Source organism: Corvus cornix, chromosome 5, assembly GCF_000738735.6.
Source record: "Corvus cornix cornix isolate S_Up_H32 chromosome 5, ASM73873v5, whole genome shotgun sequence".
Classification (NCBI taxonomy): domain Eukaryota; kingdom Metazoa; phylum Chordata; class Aves; order Passeriformes; family Corvidae; genus Corvus; species Corvus cornix.
The window spans coordinates 34564339-34585531 of NC_046335.1; the positions used below are offsets into that span (position 1 = coordinate 34564339).

A 21193-nucleotide genomic window follows, 5' to 3' on the forward strand; every position below is an offset into this window, starting at 1 on the left:
GTTCCTGTTCCTAAGTGGGACCTCAAATTACTCTTGTTCAAGTGATGCACAGCACCTAAGAGAATTCCTGCCTGAAAGCTCAAACAAGAGCCAAGAATGTTTGGGGTGTTTTTGTGTCTGTGTTGGCTTGGGAACTGCAGAGAAGAAACTCTTCCAGTCTCATTCCTGCAGTCTGGTAAAACTTGGAGTAAGATACACTAGGGGGTCTGGTTTATCCTCGCTTCAAATTTGAGAGTGGGAATGTTCTCAATAGGAAAAACTGCTCTTCCATATAATCACAAAAGCATTTCATGCTTTCTAATAAATCTGAACTTGATAAAGATGCTGATGTAAGTAAGCACAGTCCTTCGTAATTCAGAGAGAAAATGAAGATTTTTGTGCAGACAGGCTAGAAACATATGTTGGGGGGTGAAGGCCAGTGTCTGTGAGAGAACTGGAGGATTAGTATCTACTGAAGCCACTGGTGTTGGGAAAGGGAGACGGGCTTGAGGGTGCAAAGAATGAGGAAGGGAGCGTATCTGGTGCATAAGGCTTTGATTGCCTACAGGCAGTCCCACCCTGGCGCCTTGAGACTGGTTTGCAGCCTCTGAAATAGCAGTGCTTTGGAATGGAAGTGTAGATGTGTCTGTCCCTCCCTGTTTCTTCCGGAGGATGTTACTGGGAACACCATTTCCACTGCATGAGTGTACAGCAATGCTTGTTCACTCAGAGGCACTGGTTAGTCAAGGGACAGGCTAACACTGTAGAACTTGCCCTTCCCCTCCACACCACAGAGCCCCAGTGCAAGGAGTAGGCTTGCTGAGTGGCAAGAGATGACTTGGCTGTCTTGTATGGATGATGCAGCTTGGAGGCTACCAGTTGATAAGTCCTGACAAGTTATTATGCCTGAGATGGCAGTAGTCTCTCACTGTTTTCTGTAATCCTCAGTTATTTTGGGCTACCTATTTATAGACATTGTGTCTGAAACAGAATTCATGCTAATTGATGTATTGATTTGCTGCAGAAGGACATGCTTGCTTTGTAAGAATTCCTGCAGAGGGGAAGAAGTTCAGAGCTAGAAGAACGATACTATCTGTGAGCTGCCTTGGCACTAGATGTGCTGTCTTCACTGCTTCTAAAACATCTCAGAAGGAAACAGGCTTATTTTTGGCCTTGTTTCCTCTTCACTGTAAAGCGCAAGAGGCTAAATCTTAAAAGATTGTGGACAAGGGCCTTGGACTGAGGCTCAAGCAGATAGAGATCACTGCTGATAAACCATATTTGGGTTGGCTAGAGATGAGTTGTTAAAAAAACCTTTGCAGTGGGCATTGTTTGGAAAACCTCGTACAGTCCTTGTAAAGATCTTCACAGTTGAATTCTGTGACTCTCTTACTGGGCTTTAATTTGACCCTTTTCTTTTCCATTTTGCCTGCTGTCCTTTAAAGTTCTGTCACTATCTTTCCTGATGTTCAGTTTCTTTTTGCTGCAAGTTTTCTTGGCAGGTATGATACTTCTTCCTTAAATGCAGAGCTGAAGCTCCTTGCTGATGTAGGCTTGGGTACCAGGCTGGTGCCACGTATTACCACCATGTAAAACAGTTCTTAAGACAGTAAAAAGTTACAGGATTTCTCTGGTGTTTCTGCTTTATTAACAGTCTTAATTTCATTAAGAATAATGACTTAACCTTTCTCAGGCAACATTTCTCCACCTTCTTGAGAAGAACAACTTAAGCTTAGCAAGCTGAAGAGGTCAGTGGACTTGAGAATCCCAATTTCCTGTGGTTAGGACACAGATACTCTTCCAGCACTTGAACCTAGTGCAGACAGTTTAGCAGGTGGGAGGAGTTCTAGAGGTTAGCGAATGGTTCTGCTAATGATGACCATAAGAATAAATTCTCTCACAAAGAAGCTGTTGAAAAAACCTCGAGCCGATTCCTTTATTAAAAAGGCACACAGCAACAAGAAACGTAGGGAATTGTCCCATGCAACTACCTACTGTCTTCTGACTACCAGTTTAGCTCTTTGATATCTGACTCTACAAAAATGAAAGTAACTTCTGCATTTGGATAAACACCCTTTGCATATGTGGACATTGCATAAGGGTAATAGAAATATGTAGCTGAGAAGTCAGAACACCTGTGAAGAAAGTTATTGCAGGAGTTTATCAACTGCTTATTAGGTGCCTCAAAACAGACCTTTAGTGATATTTCTGCAGTGGAAGTGTGGTATATATTTGTGAGGGACAGTTTGCTGTGGCTCTAGCATCCTGTGTTCCAGTTAGTGAAACCAGACTGTGAATGCAGAAAGCAGTGTGTTCAGGATTGTGGTGCTGCTGCTTTTGATGGGCTGGTGCTGATCAAAGAGGGGAGGAGTATCTGGTTTTTGGTGCTCATGGGGAGAAGAATGACTGGCGTGAGCCTGAAAGGGGTAAATTTTATCAGAAAATACTGTTATGCTGGGGAAATGATTTTAAGTAGAAAATGGAGTGAGATGCCCAGGGACAAGGTGACAAGTCTTAAGTCAACAAGCTAGCTAGAGTGAACCTGCCAGGCAGGTCCCTAATTATGCATTGCCTGCATTAATCCGTTATGGCACAAGTCCATTCAGGTAGCTGTTGCTATGGATGTTGACTCCCTGTTTTGAGAAATCCTGGCTAAGTACTGAGAAGAAGATGAGCAGTTCCAGTATCTAGTTATGAATCTATCACGTGGCACCACCCTGAGGGGTAGTGCTACTCCAAACCAGTAAAAATCTTTCTGTCTGGACTATGTACTACTAGGGGGAAGAATTTTGTCTGAAAATGTTTGTCATGGTCTGCCTCTGCTGCTAAAGATGACTTATGCTTAAGTAGAAAAAAGATGAGGAAAGAATAGGATTAACTAGTAAGAGTGACTTGATGGGGTTGGTTTTCGTATGTACTTACTATGTACCTAATATATTTGACAAGAATTCAGGTTAATTGCTACCCATTTAACAATATGGTCTAGGCTGTAAAATTTTGCATGGGCTAGGTGATTTGTGCATCTTCCTGTAAGAGCAATCTCCTGGTTTTGAGCTAAAAAGGACTCTTTTGGATCTTCTTCCTTGCAGAATGCTGTTTTGGAGAAAGTACACTATTTCTGCCTCTTTGTGATAACATAAATGCTGGACAAGAGCTCTTTTCTATATACAAATATTAAAATCAGGGCTGCTGCCATTTTACAGAATCATCAGGTCCTTAAACTTTCCTGGGGAAGCAACAGTAATCATCTTTGAACAAAAATCTCATCTCTAAATTCACATTACATTGAGTTTCTGTTAGGATGCTATTTTCATTCCTTGGTTTGTTCTCTTTCCAGTTCAAGCTAAGCCTCTTTTTATTAGTACTTAGTCACCTGAAGCATAACACACCTTCAGAGCATGCCAGTTCAGAGAACTGACTTAAAGAAAAATGTTTGGGCAAGTGTTATTATCACAAGGTGACCTGTGTGTTTTGAAGAGACCAGGCACTCCAGCTTTGCTTTCTGCTCTTTAGCAATTCATTCAGTAACAGGCTTTTAAGGATTCATACTTACATTCTGGCACTTCTGAAAAAGCTTCTTTCTATGCTCAAGGATATATGCACATCCTGCTTCAGGCTTTCTCATGAAAGTTAAATCATAGAAGTAGTCCATTTGTGGACTGCAAGCCTGGGGGTTGTCTAATTTAGAGGACTTTAAGTGATTCCATTTTAAGAAGAATTCTTAGATGAGGATCCCTCTCTGATGCAGTCCTCACACTCTAATGCAATCTACTTCTGGGTATGAGCATGGAGAATGGTGAAATAAGCAAGGTATATAAATCTGTATTGTAGCCAAAAGCTGCTGTCAACCTCTTTGTGTTCAGACTTCAGACTTCTCTCCCTTAAACCTTGCTCACAGGTGTTCAGAATCTGGCTCTGGTTTTACCTCCTAAAGTGTCCCCTCCTTTTTACCTAGGGATTAATGATGACTAAATTTTCTTGCAAGCTCTTTTCTAAGAAGTTTGTGTTGGGCTCCGCTTACTAGCGAAGGGAATTCCAGTGAGGGAGGGAGAGGGAAGAAGGAAGCTCCTTGGCAGAGCCTTCACAGACAGACTTGGGAATTGCAATAAGTCGTAGTCCTGTGTGAACCGTAACGTACTTGTGCTCTTAGCAGACTCTGGTGACACAGGATGAAGCTAGCTGAATCCAGAGAGTGGAATCTCTGCAGGACAGCTTAATATTGTTTTCAGATGGTTTCTATTTTCTTAAGGATAATTCGAGTTTGCATTTTTTTCACGTTCTATTCCATTCTGCTTTTATTTTGGGTAATGCTAATGCTTTCTTGACACTGTGTTGATATCCAGGTGTAACTGTAGCGGAGTGCTTCTAAAAATCTTTGCAAGAAACTAAGCTACTGATTCACTGCCCAGCAACTCTGTGTCATCCAGGGGCTCGTTAGTAATCAATTACTAGGCTACACTTAGCTTTCTCTGTTGCTGAAAACTAATAGGAATAAAATCTCAGATTTCAGGATGTAAAATTTGTCATCTGACTTGATTGATCAAAAACACACCAACATTGAACTGCCTTATTTCTCTAGAGTCACAAGTCCTGGGAAAACAAAAGAATATGGTGGTACTTGAGCTGTAACCAGTAACAGAGGATTGGGGATCGAAATAGTATCCAGTGATAGAGCTGAATTGCTGAGGTAATTAGGGTTTTTGAGGGACTGGTTAATAACTTCCTCCATCTGCCTGAATTTTAAATGAGAGGCTGGCTGGTGAAATTGCTTGGGTTTGTAACTGTAAGTGGGAAGAGAGAAAAGGCCTAGGAAGCTGCAAAGGTTCAGAATGGATGTGGCGGACCTGGAACACTGATGAGGGATAGAAGTGAACTGGCAGCCTGGCATGCGAAGAAGATGATGGTGCCTGGTGCAGGAGCTGGTAACAATGTCTGTATATGTAAGATGTTAATGTAATTGCTGGGGGGAAAACGTCTTTCCAGAGTCAGGTACAGAGTGGTCTTTCTGTGTGTGAGAACTGGCAGACTTCAGCTGGGAGGAACAGAGATGACTCTTCTTGACTTTAATAGTTTCCTCAAACGTTTCCGTGTTTTCCAGTTAGGCACTGAGAGCAGATGAAATCTATAATACCTGTCTGAATCTTAAGAGAATTGGAATTAAAAAGGAGCAAGGACAAAGTGCGAGCATGTATGAGTGAGAAATGGGGAGCGTCTGGTTACAAGGAGACTTGACTGGAGAAATGTGTGGAGCAAACAGTCATGGCAAAATCAGGATTGACAAGGATAAGAACTTGGTTCAGTCTGGAATCTTTACTGGGGCCTACATCTTCAAGGTCCTTGAAACCTTGTAGCAAGGCCAGACACAGGACCATTTCTCGTGCACCTATTAAACCAGTTTTAATGAAACTGTCACTCCAAGTTCTTAAACCGTATTTTTTCTTGGGTCACAGTTGACCTAAACTGACTTAGAATCTGCCTGGAGTCCTATCAAACAACATGAAATAATTTTTTCTTAACTCTTCTCTTCCTATTTGTGCAGCTGGGTTTCCATAAATTTCTTAAACTTGTTTACCTCTCCAATTATCTCTTGCCTCCTGGTATAGACCAAAAAAGCTTGTAAGAAGTGGAATGATACCTGATTCAGCATGTCAAGATTTTTTTGGGGTAAAACTAGGACTTAGCAATGTTTGCTAAGACAGCTAGTGCCTGGGATAACTTTCTAGCTTGAAGAGGTTCCCAAACTCAGGGGACAGGAGAAGAGAGGGGCCCTCTGCACCAAAACAGGCTCCTCCTCAGCCAGAAGCCTGCTGAGAACAGTCTTGCTAATATTTATACAGTTCTGAGCTGCTTTTTGGGGTGTGCATCACCACAATCTAGGCCTTCATTATTGCCATCTATCTACCTATTTTTAAACAAACCTCAACTGAGATGTGCAGCACTTACAGCTTATAGTAGCTAGAGCTCTCCTGAGGCTTACATTTGAGCAGGGTGAGGGAGTGTAATTTGTTGTTGTTGTCTTGTTTGGATGAAGAAAAATATATGGTGTAATTCTTGCATGGGTGGCTGCAGGTGAATGGGGAGAAGTGATTACTAATACTTCATCTCCCTTGTTTTCTGCCAATGCCTGCCTGCTGTCCCCTCAAGCAGTAGTAGTATCACGTGAGCAGTAAGCAGCCTACCCTTCATTCAGTGATAAAGCAAGTCCTGCTTCTTCTGATCCTTTCTGCTGGTGTCACTTCTTCCTGGGATCATGTTTTATTGGCCACAGTCCAGGCTGCTGTAAAGGTGGGCAATATCCTCCAGTGAGAAGAGCAACATCAATTATTTGGGTCAGAAACACAAATTTCTTCAGATGAGATTGGCCCAGTAGCCTCTTAAGGTATAGAATGCATGAAGAAAGAAGGAAAACTGCTTAACCCTTTACAGAAGCTCACTGTAGCTTCAGATGTGGTGATGGTGTGAGTACTACTTACTGTTCATAGTCTGAAGCAGTCACAAAGCTGTATGTGGAAGCTGGTATCATGGCCTGCTTTAAGTCTGTCAGCTAAAAATGTCAGTTTGGTCTTTGTCCACTCTGAGAAGTCTGACCAGTAAGCCTGAATATGTGTTTGTACTGAGGCCAGGTCTTAGACCAGACAGAAAGAGACCCAGAAAATCTGAGGAATCCAGATAAAACCTCAGATGTTTTCCCATAGCTTTTTCAATAACATGCCCTGAAAAGGAAGATGAGAGACTGCAATAATCTTGCCAATTATCTGTGTCAAAGATTTATTGTGCAGAGGTCTCATATTTGCTTATATTAAGACTGCTATCCTGCTCCCTTCAGGGAGGCAGACAGCAAAAATAGACTGATATGTATATTAGAAATTTTTTTAGCTTCCACTAGAGACACACACAAATTGCAGCACAAAGTTGGCTGACCACTACCAGAACCCCAGTGAAGTGCAATTGGAGGAAACTTAACCTGGTGAGTGCTGTGTGAATTTGGACTAGAGATGGCTACTTGTATGGAATGCTATCAGTCCTAGACAGAACAACTCATGTATGGAAATACCAAAAAAGATACCTAAGAGAACCAAATATACCCAAGCCCACTGGCTTGGATAGCTTTTAACTGCAAGGAGCTTGGTGACAATGAAAATTAACTTCATTGTGTTTAAGGTGAAATACTGTAGAACTGGAAATACTCAAAACTTATTTCCCCAGAAAATAAGGAATGCATGTCTGCTTCTAGCAATAAGGAAGCAGCATGAGTATTCTGCAGCTCCTCACTGAAAGTGTGGAAAATAGTTGTGTAGCTAGAATCACCCTTTCTGCAACTTGAAAGTAAACACACTAAAATAAACAGTTCTATAGTACAAAATGTTGTGAAAAAGCTGTCAACCTGAGGGCGAACAGCCTGTATGAAGATCAGTCACTAACACCTTTCTGCATGGGTGTGAGGGTTAAATGTATGTATAATACTGTGAGGAGGAAGGGAAGTGCTTTGGTGGGAAAGGGATTTTGTATCTTACTGGGGAAACTCATATCAACAGTCTAGGGCAGCATCAAAATTCCTGTAAATACTACTTCTTTTCAAGGCACCACCATCCTTGCTTCCCATTCTACCTAATTAGACTGCAGACCTCATAGCAGCAACCTGACAGCTTGGAGATGCTTCCCCTTGCTACAGGAAAGACACTGAAGGGCTGAAGTGTGTCCAGAGAAGGGCAATGAAGCTGGGTCTTGAGCACAAGTCTGAGGGGCAGCTTAGGGAACTGGGGGTGTTTAGTCTGGAGAAAAGGAGGCTTGGGGTGACCTTACTGCTCTCTACAACTGCCTGAAAGGAGGTCATAGCCAGGTGGGGGTCAGTCTCTTTCAGGTAACAAGTGACAGCACAAAAGGAAATGGCCTAAAGTTGCATCAGGGGAGGTTTAGATTGAATATTAGAAAAAAATTTTTCACTGAAATTGTTGCCAAGCATTGGAACAGGCTGCCCAGGAAAGTGGTTGAGTCATCATCCCTGGAGGCATTTAAAAGATGTGTAGATATGGTATTTAGGGACATAGTTTAGTGGTGAACTTGACAGTGCTGGGTTAATGGTTGGACTTGATTATAGAGGTCTTTTCCAAACTAAATGATTCTGTTCTATGATTCCTTGTAGATCTCAGCAGGAGAGGTTCTGCTGGGAACGTCATACAAACCACATCTGTCACTTCAGTATGGAAAATATGCCTGACCCGTGTAAACAGATTTTCATGCTAAAGCAGGTTTTTATGCTAGTATGTAGTAATATTGCTGGGTAGTTCAGCAGTAGTGATAAAATGCAACATCTTACTCCCAGGCTATTGGAAGGTATGTGAACTGTACTTGAACAGTCTGGAAAACTTTGCACACTAACAACTTACTGGTTTGAAGTGGTGTTGCCTAGTTTGGCTCTTCAGTGAATGGCAGTGCTATAGAGATGCTTGACCTGTTTTTCTTTCCTCTCCAAGTTCAGTAGTCAGCACCTAGGTTACTGCTATAATTTTTAAGAAAGGCACAAGTAATTACTGTAAACAAATCTTGTCTGCAGAAATCAGAAAGTATATTTGCTCTTCTGAATGTTGTCTGTCACTCACAGCAGATGATGGCTTTAGAGCTAACCATGGTGCCGCTAACAAGGGTCCTTCCTTCTTGCCTCACACAAGTATTTTATCTTAGAAGTGTTTCTCTGTAGCGCTTCCAGCTCCTGGAGCAACCAGTTCATACATCTTGTCTGTTACGGAAAGGTTTTTATCATATATTTAGACTGTCATATTAATGGACGGTTTTTTTGAGGCAGGAGCGGAGAGCAGAGTTAGTGTCATACCAGCAGAACTGAAGATCCTATCCTGAAGCTTTTGTGCACAGCAGCTTCTTCAATTTGTGATCCAGAAAGATTTTGGTAGTGGGAAAAACCCTGCTACTTCCTGTGCTGTCCCAAAAGGCTGTAACTGCCTGACAGTCCAAGAAAGCGTTCTCCAGCACTTTCTTCATACACAGGATGGTTATCCCTACAAAACTGAAGGAAGCATTTAGTTTAAATGTAACTAGAAAGATGAGAATTACTGTTAAACACTGTAAAATACAATGCAAACAGAACTACAGAATGAAGTAATGAAACAATGAATCTTTCCCTTGGGGAGTTGGGAGGAAAAGTTTATTTCTTCTCTTTTGACAGGAGTTTCATTTCTGTTTTGTACTTCTTTCCTGATTCTTTCCCTCTCAGTCTAAATTCCTGGCTGGCACATTTTTTTTTCTTGGCTAGCAGGATTGGGTTATTTATTTTGAATTTAAAACTTGCCTTGCATTTAATGTGTCTGTTTGGGTCACTGTGGAATACACTAAGGTGGGTTTGGCACTTGAAGCAGTGGGTATTAAACCAAGCCTGGGATCCTTATGATGTCAACAGGATCCTACTGAAGGGCTATTCATAAGAGTCTCTGCTGGCCTGCTGAAGCAAGAGTTAAGATTTCTAAATGGTGTTTTTAAAAGTTATCATCTGACTTGTATAAAGCTGAGACTCTGACACTACTTGTCTGTAGATCAGATGCATGTGATTTAGTGTCAAATAACTGCATGTGTTGGTAGGTGGACATTACTACTGCAGTGATTTTTAGGGGGAGTGAATAGTACCTCATAGCAGTTAACTGAATCGTTTATTTATCTGTTAACTGAACAGTTAATTCTCTTCTGCTAAGGAGAATATGTCTTTATTGTTGCCTCTTAATCTATAGACTAGAACTTCAGGGATAACACATCCTCTATGATGTTAGGAAAACCCTTTAACAACAGTGGAATAATGTTAGTAATAAATGAGAGCTGCTGCTGCTTTTGCAAGCTACTCTGTATTTAATAAGAGTACATTATGTATGAACAAGGTGAAATACCAGTCTTTTCTTCAATTTTGCTGTATCTGAAACTTCAGAGGAGTAATAGAGCAATAGGGGCAACTTCCTTTATTATTCTGTATAGCTTTGAGGCCTTTGGGGGCTGCTAAGGCTATTACTCTGTATACCTGATCAGGCCAGAACCCAATGCTGAACATCTCTGGAAATGGCATGGTAGGCCTCTAGAAGGAAACATGTCAAAGTTCTGTTCCCAGACAGTGCTTCAGAAGCTTTGGCACTGAAGTGCTGATGATAATACATGTAAAGCCACATGAAATGGGGAGAAGCTCCTGATGCAGCCATCTTTGGTTAATCATTGTCTTTGGATCATGTAGGGGTAAGAATATAGTTAAGGAAAGTGAACCCTTGAGTGTTCTCAGTACCTTCTTTTTTAATATCTCTTCTGTGCAGTGGCATTTCAGACTTGGCATTCATTTAGTATGTGTCTCCTGATGGGGAGCCAGCCCTTGATAGGTTTTGAACTAATGAGATCAGCTATTTCTAATATCTACTTCTTGGTTCTGCTGTTGGCAGGAGTTGCACCAAACATAATGAAGGCTGGATGCCAGCTTCAATTTGAATGCCTCTTTCAGCATTTCTGAGGAATTGATTTAGGGACCAAAGCTCGTAGAGCTATTGAGCTACAATTCTCCATCCTGGAAGATCTACAGGGGCAAATAATTTGTGATGGAAGAAGTGCCTTTGTATCGTTTTATTTCCATTGGAACTTAACCCTGAAGATGTGGCTGCCAAACTGTGTTTGTAAACTATGTTCAATCATCATGTCTTCTTACCGAGATTATCTTCTAGCAGAATAGAGCAGTTCCAGAGAATAGTGATGGTCTTCATACACCTGCTTTGTTTACAGTAATGGTGTCTAATGCATATGGCGGTGACTGAAAGGCAGCAATGGTTGTGGTGTAGACTAGAAAATGGGAAAAGGGTATCGGGTTTGAGGTAAAGTCAGCTGTATCTTGCTGGGAGTACTTGCATAATGTGCCTTTTGTGCATGCCAAAGGGAATGGTACTTATGTAGGAGACTGTTCAGGAGGTTACAAAGCCGTCTTTGGTATGGCTTGATATGTGCTTTTTGCAGTGGACAGTCTCTGGCATGGATGGGAAGTTTTGTCTTATTGGGGAGAAGGGGTTACGGGAGGAGAAAATACCATTTTTATCTTGCTAGTTTGGGATGTTTAGAAAGCTTATCAACTAACTTGGAGACTCCATTTAAAGTAGGTGCCCACTCTTCAGCAATAACACTGTGTAAATAAAAGGGCAAAGTACTCCAAGTTGTTGAGAGAAAGACAGCATGAGGTGCTTAAGAGAAAGGGATGAGGATGAATTGATTTCAGGTGATGAAGACAAATTATAGGGGCTTTGGATTTAAAAGGAAGCCCTTTATGCCTTTATCAGGCTATTGATGGAAAATCAGCAGAGAATTTGTACTTCATCAAACAGATTATTCATTTAAGAATGCTTCAGCAAACTTAGTTGTCATCAGACATGCTTGCAGTTTATGTGTAACCCCACAGCAAAGACTCATGAAAAACTTGTATCAAGACAGTTCTAGTACTACAAGCTCTTGCAAATGGGGAAGAAGGTTTCCTAGGCTGACTGCATAGTCAGTCTTGCTAAAAGTAGTACAAGAGGGAAAATAAGCTCAAGAAAGTATTATTTCACAGCCACTTTCTGTAAGTGGCTAGACTTCCCACGCCAGTGCAGAGAACTCTACAAATCCTGGGGCTGACTTTCAGTGGTTTTTATACAGTGGAGGGTAAGAAAGCATGTACTTCAGCCTCCATGGTTCAAGAGAACTGGGGCTGAGAGGAAAACATATGTGCAGTGGTTTGAAGCATTCAGTATGCTAATGTTTGGGTAAGTGTGGGGATCACTCTTCATGGAAATCTTGCTTGAGTTACTGTGCTTTGTTGAAGCATACACCTGGTATTACTTCAACCCTTCTGCTTTTCTGAGAGCTGCTTTTGAGAAAAACACATCTCATTACAATGGAATAGCTGACTTCTCACCTAGTGACAGCACGAAGTTGTAATCCTGCTACATTTGCTAGTGGAGATCAACAGCTTCAACTATCATTATGACAGACTGAAGTAGGGGATATAGTTACTGAGGGATTAACTTGGAGTAGGTTATGCAGAAGGATGTTTTGAGTTTGTTTTTTTTTTGAGTTATGCTGAATATGCACAGGACTCCTTAAACTGGAAAGACTGGATCGTATTATTAAACAATACAATTCACTGAAGACAAGATTCCACCTTATATATAAATGGAAGTTTTGCTGTTATTGTCTTGGGACAAGAAGTTCATTGCCTGTCTGTTCAAACATTTGGATTTTCTATCTGGTTCAACATGTATAGTAGCAAAGGTAAAGAGAAAAAATAGTCCAAGTTAAACATACCTTCTCTTGTCAATGAGTTTGACAAATTAAATTTAATCTTAAATTTGTTCTAGGCTTACATGTTACCTTGCCTGCAGGACTACTCTGAGTAGGAGAGTGAGCTTCAACAGAAACTGAAGTAATTACTTCAAATGAATTAAATCAGTCTCTACCTTAATACTGCCAGACTTACTAGAAAGATTTAGAAGTTGTGTTAGAAACATGAGACTTAAGATGAAATTTCTGGTTTGTGTTTAAGTTTTGGTTTCCTCCTCTGCTCAGATGATTGGTGTACTGAACTTATGAGATGCTTAAACTTGTGACTTACAAAATTGAAGTTTGATTTTTATGAAGGTGATACAGACATGTGGATATAAAAATTGTGCAGGAGAAGGGATTATTTTAAAATATGAAATGAACTTCTTGTCCCTGGTGTCTCTGGCATTTTCTTTCCTGCAAGTCAAATGTAGTTAAGCACTTCCATAAACCTGCATGTCAATAGCAAAAAGATAAAATTTTAGAAGTTCGCTCCCTGACTGCAATGACTTTTTTTTTTTATGAACAACAAAACCACAAGAAAAAAACTGAGAGAGCTACTCTGACATGAAGTGCAATTCTAAGGGTTTCTCCTGAACCCTTGGTGGACTTTTCTCCCAAACCTTTGGTGGGCACTCCGAATACTCCATTAGGCAGCGTCTCTGGATCCAGTACCTCATCTTCTAAAAACAGAACACAGCTGCTGCATCATGTTTGGGGATCAGTTTGCAAAGAAAACAGAAGTATTATTTCCTAGCTAAAGTCATCTAACAGATGAAGCATAATATTTAAGTGCTGCCTTTCATTGTAGTGGCTTACACTATCCTCCTTCAACCTTTGCTTTGTATGAAGGAAGGGAAAATCTCTGTAGAAAAATGAGGTTTCTAGCCTTTAAGAGCAGAAAACTGTCTTGAATTCAACTCATACAAATAAATCTAGAGTTTGCCAGCTTTGCAGTGAGATCCCATAGATTTGCCTGTCTTTACCATCCTCATGCACAGTCTCTGTGCTTTGAACCCATTCTTATTTGCACAGCTGGAGGCTTGGGGTTGAAACATAAGTGGTGCTTTAACTTAGGCTAAACTCTTCACATTGCATGAGGGGTGGCTCAAGGAATAAAAGTATTACAATATCTTTCTTGTAAGTTCCTTCTGCCTGGGGAAAGTGGCCTTCTGAAATTTGTTGGGAAAGCCTTAAGCCTTGGTATAAAACTGTAGGATGCTAGAAAACCCCCCCTAAGGACTGGAACTTCTTAAGATGCAGGACTTTGAGAAACTTTGTCTTAATAACATATTCTTAAACCAAAGTTATCCAGGTGCCAGTGAAGTACAAAATTGTGAACATTTCCAAAAAGGGTATATTAAAATCAATCTCTTCCTTCCCCTGCTCCAAAACACATGACAGACTTCCCAGGAAACTCACTTCAAAAGCCTTGTTTCACTTGCTAGATTCTGAGGCTGGATGGGCACTTTCAGAACAGAGGCTGGACAGCCTGGTCAGCTCTTGGGAGTTTGATGGCTCTGGCTGGTTGATATCTTTTTACACATGTAAGATTGCAAACCCTGAGAGAGTTTTTTAAAAGAGTTTCAGATTTTCCTCTTTGTATTCCTAGAAGCAAGGCATTTTGGGTCTCTGGCTCAGAACAGCATCTCTGACCCCTGTGAGACCTGCTAGGCTTATGATTCCATGGCAGGAAACTTGGCTGAAGTCCAAAACCAGTGGTTGAAATTGAAGTGCTTGTGTCCTGTAGGCAACGTGCCATGGGGCTGAGAGTCTAGCCATGATTAAAACTGGAACTTGGCTCCAGCTCTGCCTCCTGAATGGCTAGTTGCACCAGTTTGGAGCCTGAAACCAAGGCATAAAAATGTGACATGATTCTTTCCAACAGCAACAAAAATGAAGAAGTTTATAGTCTCCCTTAATGTGTAAAATGGTATGGTTTTCCTGGGGAATTCTCTCTGGGAAGGACTCGCTCATTTGTACTTAAGTCAGGCCAGTCTGAGTACTTTGACTAATGAGTGGGTGACCTGTGCCATATGACTATACCTAGATGAATCACACTTTCCCCAAGACATGTTCTAAGGGTCTTCAAACTTGAAATCTGCCAGAACAGGAGAAAAGTATTGCATGTGCTGTTTTGTCTGTCTCAGGTTTGTTAGGCGGTAGCACTCTGCAGTGCTAATCTGAAGTGAAGCTGCTAAATAGCAGAGGCACCTCTGTTTTGATCTGTAGTGAACTCTAGATTTGTTTCTCAATAGATTTTCACTTTCTCACGTTCATGTCATTTGTGTCCCTTGCTCCCTCTTTTCCCTGAAGCCTTGCTAAGGCATGTTACTGTGGTACTACAATGCCGTGGCCATTTCTCGTTACCTCCATCACAAAAGGCTGTGCTGTTCTGTTTGTGCTTATAATGTACCCAGATGGTGAATAGAATGAGTGACCACCAAGCTCATTTTCACTTGTGGGGTCAGACCTTTCTCTGCTAAATAACACAAGTGTTCCCAGCTGCTGTGCAGCTGCAGGGAGTCTGCTTTCCTTCACAGGCATTAAAAACCCTTTAATCAGTGTTTGTTGTTTGTCAGCAGTGGTGTTGAGGTGTGGAGAAAAAGAACAGATATGCTTTGTTGGCAAAGTTAACTTCATTCTGACCTCTTATCTTTCCTTTTTCTTTTCAAGTCTGAAGAAGCAGAAAGCAGTTTGGGAAGCGGTTTCTGCTAGCACCTGTGTAAATGTATTTGCTAAAGGAGGTTTGTGTCCTTATACAGATAGAACGTTTGACATAGAAGGATGCTCTGAGAGTTGCATTGAACTGGAAACTCATTAGGGCAGGGACTCAAACTGGCTGGAATAGGAGCTGTGCAGATTCCCTTAGTGTAAATAAATGTTACATATATACAGATACTGTTGCTTAATACTAGTGTTACTTATTTTAGTATTGAGTCTATATTCAATGGATTCCATTTGCAATCTGGTCAATTTTAACTTTTTCCTGTAAAATAGATTATTCCTTCTAGTTTTGGGAGGGGGTTTGTTTGTTTTGTTGTTTGTTTTTGGGGTTTTTTTTAGCCGGGGTTTTGTGTTTGTGGCGGGTGGTTTGTTTTCCTTTTAGTTCTACTTTTAATAGCTTTCTTCTCATGAAGGAAAAGGGAGGAGATAAAGAACTGATAAGCCATCTCCAATCCCATTTGCTTTGGATGTAGTCTGTTCTGAAACAAATGGGAACACAGAAATCAAGAAGAAACTTTGAGAAAATTCAGAGCTAAGATAGTTATTTTCCTCTTCTTTCTAGATGAAGCTTGGAAACCTGCTGGTGCTGCACATGTTTGCAGGGTTGCTTTTTCCCTGAGTCCAGGTTTGCTCGTGCTGTGTGTCTGTGTGTAGAGCACCGAGCACTGCTCTGTGAGTAGTGATTCTGTTGTTTGCAAAGCCTGTTTGTGTGTGCATCCCGAAGCTGTTGGGACATCAGGCTTTTATTTGAGATTCAAGGGTCATTGTAGGACATTTGGCATTAAAAGCAGAATACTTACCTTGCTGCTCTTCCCCTGGAGGGACCAGAGAATCACATTCCTGTCTTGGCTGTGTCTGGGGAGGGTGGGTACCAGGCATTAGGGCACCTTGTGCACGTTGCTCACAGCCCTCAGCCCGGCTCAGCAGTACCTCCAGCAGTGACCAAGGGGCTCCTCTGGAGCAGGGCTCTACCCCTGGGAAAGCAGTGCCTGCTTGCTCAAAGTAGGAATTATAAAATAAAAATAAATCCAACTACATAGGGATTGTGGTCCTAGCTGTTAAAATTACAGAACCAAGTGGTCTCCCCATGGCAGACACGTTTCAGCATTCATCCATTCTTTTTCTTCATGCAGCTGAGGTTGCTTACAGAGGAGGACATGCTCTCAGACTGGCAAAATGCTAAAGGAAGATTTTAGAACTTGTGCTGGGCAAGAGGGAATGTATGCTCAAAACATCTAGTATATTAAATCTTTCTGGGTGGTCTGTATTGACCATCACTTCTGTAGCATGAATGCTTACCTGCTAGAATTGGGACAAAGAACTACCATTTTATACCTGAATGCTGCCAGGGCTGCTAAGCAAAGATATGGGCTGTGAGCTATGGTGGAGCAGGTGCCCAACTGTAAGGGGGAGTTTTTGAAGCCCTTCAGATCTCCTGGAGATATTGCTGGCCTTTATGGCAGTACTGTTCGCTTGCGTGAGAAGAACTCTGATCAGACAGGTGGGGTCCTGGATCCTTCTTGAATTTAATGCAGACTTACACAGTTACAATCTACCTGAGCAAAACAAGCACCATCTTGTGCAACTACGTAAACCATAAACTTTTTTGGCAAGGCAGGTGTGGCATCTTCAGTGTCTGGAAAGCACCGAACATGCTGTGTGGGCTCCCTACTGTAATCCAAATTACAAATGCTAAAAAGGCTTTGATTTTTTTTTTTCTAATTTTTTTTTTTTTTTTTCTAATAACGTGGTTCTTGGCTTAATTTGGGTAGGCAAGAACTTCACAGACTGCATCGGGGTGCTCTGCATGTTTCCTCAGGCCCTCATATTTAATCAATGTCGAGTTGTTTCTCTGTCTGCAAGGAGGCACTTGAGAAAAGCTCTTCCACAGCCTTAGGTTTAACTTGTTTGTCAGCCCTAAGAACAACTTTCTATTCTTTAGAGATGCCTTTTCTGGAAGAGGGGGTGTTCTTGATGTACAAGCCCTCTCTATACTAAGTATTTTGGTACAGGCTGCAGAAAGTTTAAGTGAGTTTTTATGATACAAGCTGACTTTAAATAAGTTAGTAGTATGGTTTGATGCTGGGAACCAGGATTCTAGGATTTTTTTTATTTAACCTCTGGATAACTCATATCTGCGGAACTCGGCTTCTGACAAGGAATTTGCAAAAAGTTTCATGCTATTAGCTCAAGCCTTCAGTTGTGATAAATGGGAGATCTGTATGTTCCTTCTAAACCAGAATGGCTCCTGTGTTGGACTGAATATTTAATTGCTGCATGTGCACCATACTTTCCTATCAGGTAGCTCTGCTTTGGAAGTCTGTTTATATATACAGAAACCTGAAAGCCTTGTGAGTCTTTCAGTGTCTCTGACATCACATGCTGGGAGGAGGCTTCAGCATCTTCAGTCTGTTGCTTTTTTGCTGTGTGTTTAGTCACTACTGATCTTTGCATTTTGGGGGCGACAGAAAGACATTACTGTAGCCAGAGCAATTCCAAGTTAAGTTGTGATAGTCCAACCCCTGAAAAGAAAAAATCTGGTCCAGCTTTACAGTGTTTTTATAGTCTAGTCCAGGTCTCTATAAACCATTTAAAATTGCCCATTTGGAGCAGGTGTTGCCAGGTTATAGAATGTGTTGCAGAAAAGGAGCAAAAACATTTCAAAAACACTGTGCTGTAGCAAATATGTCAAGTCTGTGACAGATGAGATTTTTAAAAAAGTTTGTCCCACCAAAAGTAAAATGTGTGCAAACCTTGCTTACTTTTCCCAGCTGTCATGTTTAAATAGGAGGTTTAGTAATGCATTAGTCTTCAAAAGATCCAGCAGTACAGTATGAAAATATGAAACTTCTCAATTGTTTTTCATTTAACTGGGGAGAGAAGATTTTTTTGTAATGAAAAAAACCCACCGACAACCAAATTTCAGAGATGTATGTTCTCAGAGTGGTTAAAAACCAACCCAAACTAGGCTTCGGGCAATGTTTTTTCAACAGCTTTAACCTCAAAGCATAGAGTAGACAGCTTTGTAGGAAACTGTAACACCAAGGTGATTATGGCAGTGACTCACACTTCCCTGTGAGGCATCCAGCTATCAACACACTTGGAGAGCTGTGGCTTTGTGCATTGCAGGCAGGGTGTCAGTCAGTGCCCATTTGCCAGCCAGCTCTGAACTGCTGAGCTCAGAACTGCTTTGGCAGCGAGCTGGGATATCAGTGTGTTAGAGCTGCTCTGGTGTCCCCAGGCTTGCAAGAGGCTGTAGAAAATGGGAGGTAGGGAAGGGGAAGTGCAAGGCAGGTTTGACTTCCCTTTTCTTTGCTTAATCCTCATGGAACTTGTTTGAAGAGTCCCCTGAAATCTTCCTGTGAGCAGGTGATTCGGTTTGGGTAATAATTAAAGGTCTGACAAACCACTAAGTGGGGTAGTATGGGAAGAGAAAAGGGCTGCTGCTATCATGCCTTACCAAAAATTTCTACAAGTGGTTTTGGAAAGATGTCTGTCAGTTTGGATCCTCAGGAAAACAATATGAACTTGGGAAAGGGACCTGGGTGACCCTACAGGCAGTTCAGAGTAGAGTCCAGGGTACAGCAGTAAACTACTTCCAGATGTTGGGATTTGCAGGGAATAAGCAGACAGACGATGGGCACTAGTGCTTTGTGGGTTTCCCCATCCCCAAAAATAAGGCAGAACACCAAGGAAAACAGTAGTGATCATGATATGGAAGGAAATGGTCTGGGTGAGAAATTGGAAGTTTGGGATTGTTCAAATTACAGAAGACTGATAAGGAATGCCACGTTTGTACAAAATGGGTTGCATCATAATGGAATACTCAGGAAGAAGAGGTATGCAGAAAGATGATAGAAATTCAAACTTCTGAAAGGAAATAGGTTTTCACATAGTGTGCAATTAGATTGTGGGATGTGTGGAATGCAATTGCCAGCTGTGCTGGATGTCATCAGGAAAGAACATAAGGTGACTTTGGGAGTGTGCAGGTATGCTCTTGCAGGTGGTATTTACAGATGATATAAACAATGCTTTCAAAATCATCACTGGTCACATAAAACTGGTCACAGGTTTGGTTCAACTACCAAGGCCAATCTTGATAGGTTATTTGGATTCCTCTATTTTTGGTGATAAGTTTATTATGTCTCTGACTAAAATTGTCTAGTATCTCTAGTACCAGATACTGTTTGTGGCACAGCACTGGGCAAGCTGGGCTGTTGTGACTCAGTATTGCCCTTCCCGTATGGGTTGTGTTTGGCTTTGCACATCTTACTTTTTTAGAGGTGAGGCAGAGTGAGTAATGTTTCCGTTTTATTAAAGAAAATGGAATGGCAAAGACCGTTAATTTTTTTTAAAGATGTATGTGTTTCATTTAAAGTTCCCTTCAGGCAAAGTCAGCTTTGGTAGGCAGCTGAAAATGCATTATAGTCATATTGTTATTGTCATAAAGAAAAAAAATACACCATGTTCTGTTTTGGGAAACCAAACAAAAGCACTATTTTTTTTCTCCCTCCCTTTTTCACTTCCTTCAGTTTTTAATAAGCGACCGTGACAGAGACCCTCAGTGCAACCTGCATTGCTCCAGGTCCCAGTCCAAACCCCTGTGTGCCTCTGATGGCAGAACGTACGAGTCGATGTGTGACTACCAGAGAGCCAAATGCCGTGAGCAGAGTCTCAGCGTGACACATCGTGGCCGCTGCAAAGGTAGGTGGATTTCAAATGCCTCTGAGAGGCGAAATGGGAGCCCTACTGAATTCTTAGACCCTTGAGTTTAATACCATGTTCTGAGAGTAATATGATTTGGAATTGTGCATTCCTGCAAGCATGGGTATCTGAGTCTCAGTTTAGGCAGCAGAGTACGAGCTGACTGAATTATCAATGAAAGAAGGCAAAGGAGCCACAGACATCAGTGAAAAAGGGCTGAAATATGTGTCTGCAGACAGAAACAACTGACCCCATGTAAGCACAAAACCAAATCCTGAAAGCAGACTTCTTCCTTGCTACCTGTGCTGATGAGGAATCAAGATATCTTTGACCCTTGGACTGACAGGAATGTGGAGTGGGGAAGAATATGATGCACACTAGATGTCTAGTCACTTTTCAGACATTTCAGCCTTTCTGTGCTGAGCTAATTAAGAAGACAGTGCATGCAAGGCGCTTTACGTGGCTTTTTTGATTTTTTTTCCTGTTTGCTGTTACATATCTACTTAAAAGTGTGAATAGTGTCCCTCAGTTCAGCTCTTCAGCATAGTCTAAAGATGAAGGTGAAACTTTTTAAAGAATTATCGGTGTCTTGTCACACAAATGGTTTGCATTTGCCGTGAAGTGAAAAATAAAGTGGAGTCCATTTTCTGAGATCACAATTGACTCAGAGGGCAGGTGGCACAGGTGTTTTTAGCAGTGGATTAAAGTGACAGGAGAAAGTCATTAAAATCCATGTGACAGAATAAATACACATTCATTTAAGCCTGGCATTTGTTTATGAAGGCTTTTTTACTATTGTAAAAATGTATTTTGGTGCATATTGTGATTCCAGAGTCCCAAAGAAGTAACTGAGACTTTTTTGTCTTGGGCACAGGTAAAGTACACTTTCTTTCTGCTCTCTGATGCAACTGAAATGTTTAGCTGAAACTAACTTGCATTCTCCTTTCCTTTTTCCTCTTAACCTGTGGTACTATACAGTACCTAACAATCTGAGAGTGTTTGTAAACTGCAAGTCTTGCTTTTAACCCACTAACACTCCTACCAATCCCTGTGAAGTAGGAATATTCTTTCAGCCATGACATGCAAATTTAACCTAGCTGGTAATTTCCATATGTGCTGCTCTTGAAAGGTATTTTGTTTTTTTGGCTGCATTAGGAACATGACCTGTAGTGCATAAAGATCACAATTGTTGGCAAATCCGGGCAGCTGTGGGACAACTGTGCTGAACTACAGGCTGTTGGCTGGGTCTGTGTTGTGTACTTGCAAAAAGGAAGGTACTGCCAACAGTGTTCATGCACCTTGAACTGCAGCTGGACACCGGGTATACCCTGAACAGCCTTCCCTCCTCCTCCATGACAGATGCTCTACAGGAGAGCTCCCATGGAACTGTGAGGGATCCCATGGGCCATCGAGCTCAGTCACATACAGTTGTGATAGACACTTTATCCAAGAACTTATCCTT

The 21193-nt window shown here is 41.4% G+C and overlaps 1 protein-coding gene across 6 annotated transcripts in view; it reads left to right on the plus strand.

Moving 5' to 3' along the window:
* The window catches only part of SMOC1 (SPARC related modular calcium binding 1), a 133417-nt gene that overhangs the window by 20970 nt on the left and 91254 nt on the right, over nucleotides 1-21193 (plus strand). For all 6 annotated transcript variants that reach the window (XM_039552483.1, XM_039552484.1, XM_039552486.1 and 3 more), the window contains exon 2: nucleotides 19560-19731. In XM_039552483.1, the coding sequence (XP_039408417.1) occupies nucleotides 19560-19731 (172 nt within the window). The remainder of the gene's footprint in view (nucleotides 1-19559; nucleotides 19732-21193) is intronic.